The sequence below is a fragment of the Psammomys obesus genome, unplaced genomic scaffold (genome assembly GCF_907164565.1).
Source record: "Psammomys obesus unplaced genomic scaffold, mPsaObe1.curated_primary_1811, whole genome shotgun sequence".
In the NCBI taxonomy this organism is placed as follows: Eukaryota; Metazoa; Chordata; class Mammalia; order Rodentia; family Muridae; genus Psammomys; species Psammomys obesus.
Window position 1 is genome coordinate 5,693,342 of NW_026586550.1, and position 9,011 is coordinate 5,702,352.

At 39.1% G+C, this 9,011-nt stretch overlaps 2 protein-coding genes across 2 annotated transcripts in view; both read left to right on the forward strand.

Annotated features, from left to right (window-relative positions):
- Positions 1-9,011, forward strand: part of Exoc4 (exocyst complex component 4) — an 824,181-nt gene that overhangs the window by 403,214 nt on the left and 411,956 nt on the right. The window lies entirely within an intron of this gene.
- LOC129672524 (signal recognition particle 19 kDa protein-like) lies at positions 4,251-4,505 on the forward strand. Its single transcript, XM_055602015.1, has one exon. The coding sequence runs from the start codon at positions 4,251-4,253 to the stop codon at positions 4,503-4,505; it is 255 nt and encodes an 84-aa protein (XP_055457990.1).

Genomic DNA, 9,011 nt, shown 5'->3' on the forward strand with positions numbered 1-9,011 from the left:
ACACACACACACACACACACACACACACACACACACACACACACACAATTGAAATAGAGAACCGAATTGCTTGGGACAGTTACTTTGCTTTGTATGTAACTAACCCACTTTCAGTGCTTGGTGGTTTTTTTCTCTCCTACCTTCTTGAAAGACTTTCTTCCCAGTTGCCTTGCAGAGTGGTCGACCTTTCTGATGTTCCATAAACCCTCCTGGTGCACCCTGAGTTCTGACCTCTTATGCTGGGTACCTGATCCAATCCTTGGCCACCTTCTTATGTTTTACCCTTATTAGTGCCATTGGTAGCCTAATCCAATCTCATTGCTTCAAAGACCATTTCAGTCTAATGACTCACAAATTTCTGCCTTGAGACAGGAAAATTTTACTGAATTTTTGGTTCAGTGGCCCTTTACTTTCCATTTCTTGTGTCCTCTTTGGTTTGTCATTTTGAGTCTTGAGTTTAAAGTATCCCAAACTTATTTCTGTTCTATATGTCCAGTATTTACTGTCCTTAACTCGTTCTTCCCTATTTCAGTCAATGAAGATGCCAAACCTGCAGATGCTCTGAGCAAAACATAGACAGCATGCGTGTTTACACATCTCAGAGGCAGCTCATCTGGATATGCTGCTAGCTTTCAAAATAAAACGCAGAAGCTAACCATTGCTCAGGGCTTTCTTAACTACAATTCTGTTAGCATCTCCAATTGTGAAGAGTCACTATAGCCCAGCATGGTTTCTCAGTGTTGTCCCACAATTTCAAAGAAATCTGAAGACCTTATAGTTTCCCTTGGCCTCTGCTGCTTTAGCCGAAGACAGTTAGTTCATAAAAAGGACACCTAGTTCATAAAAAGGAACGAACAACTACATTGAGCCTTGTAATGATAAAAGTAATGGCCTGTGACACATGGATTTCTAGGCTGGGCTACCATGCAAAGTAGAGATTTTCTAGTTTCCAAAAAAAATGTTTTTTGGAAAAAAGGCAAATGTAAAACTATTTCAAAAGATGTGAAGAAACAGTCTCCAGGTGTTTCTTGGCTTAAGGTGGTTTTATGGTATCTTTGTATAAGTACAAGAATCTTCCTTGAAAGGACTTCATGGATACCAGTGTGCATCAGTGGTGATGGGGTTTCTGCTATACTAATTACAAGTGGAATGTGGCTTTTTTTATAGTAGTTACTTACTTTTATTCCTGTCATTCAAATTATTAAATGGAGTTTTCATTTGCTTGCTGTCTTAATTTTCATACTAGTGATTATCAACATTTTCAGTTTTTAATATTTACTTATTTATTTGGGTTTGGGCAATTGGCTGCTATGGCACATAGGTGAAGATGAGAAGAGAACTTACGGGAATTGCATCTGTCTTTCTGTCATGTGGTTTGTAGTGGTCTAACTCAGTGTGACATGCTTGATGGCAAGCTTCTTCACCCACTGAGTTTTCTTGCTGGTCTCCTTAGCACAGTGGTCCAGATTTCATTTTCTTTTGTGTTTTCTTCATTCTTGGGTAGGGGTACAAATGTATGAGCAAGAGGTTGATGCCCAGTGTTCTAGTGTCTTCCTCTGTTGCTCTCCATTGTATGTATGCCTGTATGTATTATGATTTTAACATACTAATTGACTAGATTGAGTATCCACCAAGTTCCCTATACCCTGCTCTGGGATTTCAGAGCTCAGTTTTCAAAGCTGACTGTTACATGAGTGCTGGGGACCCACACTCAGGTGCTAGTGCTTGGGCAGGTCGCATTTGGTCTCCCTAGCTGTCCCCCAGCCCTGTCTTCCTCAGTCTTCAGTGGGGAGGCTTTCATCTTCCTGTTTGACTTCACATTGTTAGATGGATGATCTTGGTTTGTTAACTTTGTAAAATTAAAGGTTGTCTTTTGAATCTCAAACACACATGGATGCATTTCCTAATTACCGTAACATTTAAATTATCAGTGCCAATATCAGTATTGATATCAGACTAGCTGATTTCTAAAATGCCTTTCACTTGTAATCTGAATTAATTTTTAAGGTCTTGAGAAGTACATTGTGCTAGATTCTATAAATTCATACTTTGTGTGTTTGCATTTATGTATGCAAGTCTAAAACATGGGGTTTCCATGAGCTAACTGTAAAATACCAAATGGTGAGAAGTGGCCAAGGACTGTAAAAACTCATTTATGAGTTCTGTTGTGACCTGTACACACTGTTCCCAGTGTTTGCTTCTCACATAGTCACATTTTACTCTTCAGCAACAGTTTCCTTCCTGCCCCCTGAATCTCCCTGGATTATGTACAGAAATATGGCCTCTACATTAATGAGAATATAAAGTCCTACTATGACTTGATTCTATAAATCTGATTTTATTACCCTTTTCCAAAGTGATTTCTGATAATCCTGCCAGAACTCTCACTTTCGTTGTCATGTTTCAGCTCTACCCTTGAGTGAGAAGGCTTCCTCTGAAATCCACCCAAGAACAAAGGGTTACATGGTCAATTTTAAGTCCTCAGCCCTGCTAAATAATCTCTTAAATTTTATATTCTCGGAATTCATTTACTTTTATAAAACATTTTTATTCCTATTTTCAGTACTAGTGCATTTCCTTCAGTTTCCCACATGCATGGCTTTTACAGCCCAGTATAAAGTAGAATGCTCTGCCATATTGATTTAATGGTATGTTTCAATAAATTTCCCCTGTTACAGTGCTTGCTCTATACCAGGCAGCCAAAGGGAAAACAGACAGATGTGCTGGTTAACTAATTTTAAAAGAGAAAAATTCCATTTTCCCCATCCTTTAATGTCAGAGCGGTCCTGCCAGTGACCTGATCCTGAAATGTATTAAGTTCCCCTGACATTGGCTCCTAGGAAGCAGTGGCCTGACCTTTTAAAAATTGTATTAACATTTATAAATTTGTTTTAGTGTATTATGTTGGGAGCAATGATATTTTTTTTCCAGGATGGGTTGGGGTGACTGGTGCATAGATTGATAGCGCTGCCATGGATTAAGCTGGTGGCCACTGTAGCCTGCATAGATGCTGGCTTCTTCTCTTTCCTCCCCTCCTGTTTTCAAGGTGAATAGGGAACCACGCATTTCATCTTGTTCCTTACATCACTTTCCAAAGAGATAGAGCCATTAGTATCAACCTTTAGTTAGTGTAGGTCTGGTTGCTGCTTGGTAAACATTGGAGCATAGGCATTCCTTCATTGTTTCTTCTCTTATTGCCTAATGCATTCCAGACAGCATGACAGTCATGAGGGCTGTAAAAGTGATTTTCACAGTCCTAGTTGACCATAACTTGTTAAAGGATGGATTAGGAACCTGTAATATACAATTCAGATCCTAATCAAAGACAGCCCATCCCCAATTCTAAGTTTGAAGCCTAGGAACTTTCCTTTGCTCTGTTTCCCTTCCCTTCCTTCTTTTTCTACCTTCCTTATTTTTTTTGAACCATGTTCTATCTCAGTACTTAGAGAAAAATTATTTTTATAACCTTGAAAGTAGAAACTATTTGTCAGAGATCAATAAATAAAAGTTTATAAATGCAAATCAGTTGAACTTAACTGTATACAGTTTTGTTGTCTTAGCAGTTTGCTTCTTTCTGTCCATACTCGGGAAGTGGAGAAGTCTGTAGTTTTATACAAGGGCACCTCTCCTGTGGCAGCATACTAGAGCCAGGAGTTGGCTTCCTTTCTAACCTTGTTCTCACAATAACAGTTGTGAATAGTGATGATGATTGACACTCCCATCCATCATTTGCCTTTTTCCAGATGCTTCTGAAACTTAAATTAAGCCTCACAGCTCCTCAGTGAGTGTAATTTGCTGTTTTATTTTACAGTAAATATTTGTTTATTTTATAGACAGGGAAATTGAGGCATTGAGAACTTACGTGGCCAGATAAATAACTTACAGATACTGCTGGGAAATATTAGCTAATGTTTATTGAGCCCAAGTGAAGCATATTTTTATGTGTCCTGTTCAATATATTTTGTTCCTGGCTTTTCTCTTTATGCTTGCAGAAAATAGTCCATGAAACTTAATGCCATGAATTTATCGTTGTACTTTTCATATATTTTGTTGTACATTCCATATAGTTTTACATTTTCTTCGTATATTACACCTTTCGAATTTACTATGCAAGACTTAATGATATAAACATTGGTCAATTTCCAGGTTCAGCTATTCCATTTAAACACAAACAAAACACAGATACTGAGACAACTTCCAGCTGGTGTTCAGCCTGCTGGCCTGGTATGGTTATGGGGGCTCCCATGGAGATGGCTTGCACAGCCACTAAGTCCCAGGCTGACCAGGACAGGTTTATTTGTATCTACTGTGCTTATTTAAATAATAATAAGACCATAGCTGAGGGGAGGTCGATTCCCCTAAGTAAGGCTGTAGAAAACCCCACCACTACTGAGATTCAGGATATATCCTCAGCAATTGGACTGAGTGCATTTCTGGAGAAAAACAAAATGTACTCTGGAGAATGGAATTGTGATGTTCAGTGCAGAGGCAGGGTCCGCATATAGCTCAAACAGGAAGGTGGCAGCCTCTGCCCATCATGTAACTCAGTTATGCAATATGTAGCAGAAATGGTACCCAAACTAAAAACAAGGACACAAAAAACCAGAAAAAGCTGAGCGAAGTCTTCAGCAAGGAGAGGGAAGTAATAAAGGGAAAGGAAAGAAGTTATATGGTGTGAACATGAAATGCATAGTCCTACTGAGACATGAGACAGCTGTTTTCTTTAACTGAACTGTGAATAAGTATGTCTCCCATCTTCATCAACAGAGTTAACAATGAAAATCAGTTTACATTAAAAGTTTGCATCTAGCTTTTATACTGTAAATAGGAGGGATTGTGTGTGTGGAAGAAAGAAGAATATTTTTTAACAGATAATGGCTGTCCCATAAGTTACTTGAAATCCTGTATCTTTTTTTCCTATATGTAAACATATATTTCAGATAAATAAGTTTAATAAAATTTGAAATGTACACACACCAAAAAAAAAAAATGCCATAAATACTGTCATTTATCAATTGTTGTGTCATTATCAGAAAGGTAAATTAAGAAGTGGTTCTCATACCCAGGAAACTATTCTAGTTGGTAACTTTCAGTGGCAACAGGAAAAATATGTAATGTTTTAAACAAGTACTTTTTGTGTTACAGAACTTTTGGGGACCATTAATACACCAGGTATGTGGCAAATGTCTGTGAAGAAGCATGGTATTCTAGGTTCCCGGAGCTTAAATAACAGCCTCTGGTTGTTGCATTTCTGTGCACTCTTAGAGGACTGATGGAATAGCACTTTGATCATTCACTTGCCAGACAGTCCTGGAGAAGAGGGGAGAGAAGACAATACAGCTTTCCCAGAACAGCCGTTGAAAATTTTATCTAGTCACTCCTTGAAAATGCTCTGTGCAGCATCCTGTGGAGAGGCAGAGTAGCTCCCACTGCACCTTTCACAGCCAATCTCTAGCACATATTTCTATGGGTGAGGCCAAGAGAAAGAGAGATTGTAATTTACTTACAATACTAGAACTAGTTAGGAGACCCTGACAAAACCCAAGTCTCTTGATTCTTCCTTTATACCATACTCTTTCTCACTTGATACCTGCTTAGAAGTTTGTTACTTCAGAACAAGTGGTATGGTTGGGACAACTCTTATATAAATGGCATTTTCAACAGGACAGAAATAGCATATGTAGTCTTATGCCCTTTGAGAGCTCTCGTAATAATATTGGAATCGGCCAGCTTTGCTTTTCTTTCTTTGTAGTTGCTCATCTAGTTCCATGTCATAAGATATGGGGTGTTTTCACAATAGCTATTTTGTGTTTGATGCCCTAGTGGGCCTCTCTTGCCATCCTCCCTGATACATACAAAGTGACCCAGGTTAAGATCTATTACACTGGAGCCCAGAGTTTTCTCAATAATTTTTAATGACCAGGGAACTACAGTAAATACTGTCAAGGGAATAAAAATCATTAAATTTATGGGTTTAAAAGAAGTCATAAGAAAACCTTGTTTTTCTTGCAATTGTTCCTCCAAAAAACATATGTGAGTCAAATAATGTGTACTTATATTGTAGATTATTCTGGGACACCTTTATACCATCTGCATTGTCATTCAGCGAAGAGCCTATTTTGGGGAGGTTTTCTGTATTCCTTGTCTTTTATCCTTACAATAGGCTTCATATAGTGGATAGACTGTAGTTCATACACCTGGATAATTTGTAAATCAGTTGTTTGGAACACAGCATACATTTTCTCATGGAAGTGATTGCATTTCATTTTCTGCAGACCTCCTTTGGGTATCTCTAGTGTTTCTCACTGTAACTTCCTCAGTCACTTCTAATGAAAGCCTGTGTTCCAGGTACATATAAGCAATTTGACTTAAGATTCTAGCCACACTTTTATTCCTAGTGAAACCTGAGTCCGAAGAGCATTCAGTGTCAGAATATGGCCAGCAGAGGAGCCTTAGAGGTCATCTAGTCCAGCCTTACAGCATGCTCAGGAATGGTATCAGCACCTGTTGCAGAGATTCTTTCTAAGAGAGCAAGGGGGTATGATACAGAATCTCCAGGTCACTGGAGAGAGAAGCAGAGCCATGGCCTGAGTTTTATGGATGTTTCTGGAGTGAGCTTGGCAAGAACAGATAGTGCAGAAGTCTGAGGGCAGGATCGAATATTCAGGGACATTCTCCTGAACAAAACATCAGCATTATTTTTTCATCCTCACCTTTTCCCGTCCAGTTGTTTGGCTGCAAAGTGCAGTGCCAGAAAGCAGGGATGATGGATGTTTCTGTCAGTAGACTGCGAAGAAGAGCTTCTGAGGGGTCTTAACTGGAGAGTGGGTGAAGGAGATGAGACTATCTGAAAGCAGGGTGAGACACACAGGGCCATGACAGTGCCTGGTAAAGCATTGTGTGTGTGTGTGTGTGTGTGTGTGTGTATACATATGAACAACAAACAGTGGTAGTAACAAGGTTCAGTTGAGTGCCTATCTGCATTTCAGTTAAGGGTAGAAAGAAACCGCTTTTCTAATGAATCCAGATTTTTAACTTAGTGACAATTTGGGGAAAGTTTTGTGGGAATTGACCTTGAGAAGCCAATCAAACAACTTTCAAGCACTGCATTGAATGCCAATGGGATGCTGTGTACATGCACAAGAAGATGCCGCCACTTATACAGAGTCTTGCAAATCTTTAAGCTTTATTGTCAGTGGAATGTATTTGTGCTTGTTTGGAACAGGGTGGTTCTAAAGAGGAAGGTGCACAGCCTAAGCCGAGATCCTTCAGAGTCTTCTAGGAAGAATGCTCAGAAATCCCTTGTTTACATAGAGCTCCCTGATGGGCATCAGGAGAAAATTTTCTCATTTCTGAATGAAACTTTGAAAGGACTCTGAGAATTTTGTTTCTTTTTCTTTTAGTTTTTATATCTAAACATTTTATTTTCACTGTGTAAATTTTCATTGTTATATGTGTTCGTGAACGTGTGTATGTGTGTATGTTTGTTATCTGGCTAAGCACACACATGTCACAGTACATGTGTATATAGCAGAGATAACATTGTAAGGTTGGTTCCAGAGAACAAACTCAGGTCATCGGTCTTGCAAAGCAAGCTATTACACCACTAAGCCATATTCCTGCTCATAGGTCCCTGATTGAGCTTTGCACTATGTGGTTGTGGAAGCTTTTTGTTTGTTTGTTTGGTTGGTTGGTTGGTTGTTTTAAGACTCAGGTTTCTGGTGACATTTTTTAGGATCAGCCATTCAGCCATTTCACCATTTGGTAGTACAAATTCTCAATTCATGTAGTTTTGAACATTGAAATTGTAAGTAGCACATGTGGTATTGGCTTTCCTTGTGAATTTAAAGGACTTGGTTTAGAGTCTGGTAGTTGTGAAAGCTACCTCTGTCATCTGTGTGATCTATATTACAAAGTCTTTGGACTCCCATTTAAGCTAAAACTTTAACAAACTTCACAGCTGTCTTGCTCTGGGCAAGGGCTTTAGGCATGCCAGCTTCTTTCTTCATCTGTATTGTGCCAACTAACTGCATTCTCAGCATTCAGCCACGTGGCACATGTACAAAGTCCTGGCATTTGCTAGCTACCCAATCAATGTTTGCTTTGTTTTCATTTGATTGCATTTGTGACAATGCTTTCTCTGCTTGTTGCTAACAAGCAGGGAACATCATAGCAGTGATCTGCCTGGAGGGTATCTGTGGTGCTGCAGAGCTATGAAGGACACCCTGAAAACCTACTTTGCCTCTATGTCAAGGTCATGAGCCTCCAGAATTTCCTGTTTAGATTGTCCTATTTTGTCTTTTTTTTTCTCACTGTTCACCATTGTATGTTCAGAAATCCTCCTGAATGTTTGTTTCTGCCTTTATCTCTGTGTTTATATGTAGGATATTCCTGATAAGGTGTTCTGAGTTTATAGATCTGGAGAACATTCCTATTATATTCCTCAGTTTAGGCATTTACCAGAGTGATATTATTTTGGGTTTTATTTAACAGATACTTATGTAGCTATTATCATGAAAAAACAATGAAAAGCATTAAGTCTATGTTTTTCCCAAACAGAATCTTTTGCTAATAGGAGAAGTGGAGAGTGAACAGATGCCACATACCTTGGGCTTTCAATACTATAAAAGAAGGGAGAAGCAGAGTCAGTGCTGACTTAGGCAGTGTGCAGAGCTCAGGTCACTGTTGAAGAAAACATGTGAATGAAAGTAGGAAAGAAGCTGTGGGCTGTGTATGAGGGCAACCTTCAGGAGGTGGGAAGTCCTGAGTCTGTGGGACCAGATCAAGATCAATGAGATGGAATCATGTATGGAAGATGACACTGAAGAGGTGTTATGGGCAGGAATGTGCACCATCCCTTAGATGGTGGTAGACTTTGTATTTTATCTTGAATTGAAAAGCTTTTTGAGGAGTTTGAGTATTTCAAAGGAACCTGCCATTCCAGTCTTCCTTTCTTCCTTTCTTCCTTCCTTCCTTCCTTCCTTCCTTCCTTCCTTCCTTCCTTCCTTCCT

What these genes read in the sequence shown, in the direction of transcription:
- LOC129672524 (XM_055602015.1), top strand. Translation starts at nt 4,251, where the DNA reads ATGGCTTGCACAGCCACTAAGTCCCAGGCTGACCAGGACAGGTTTATT.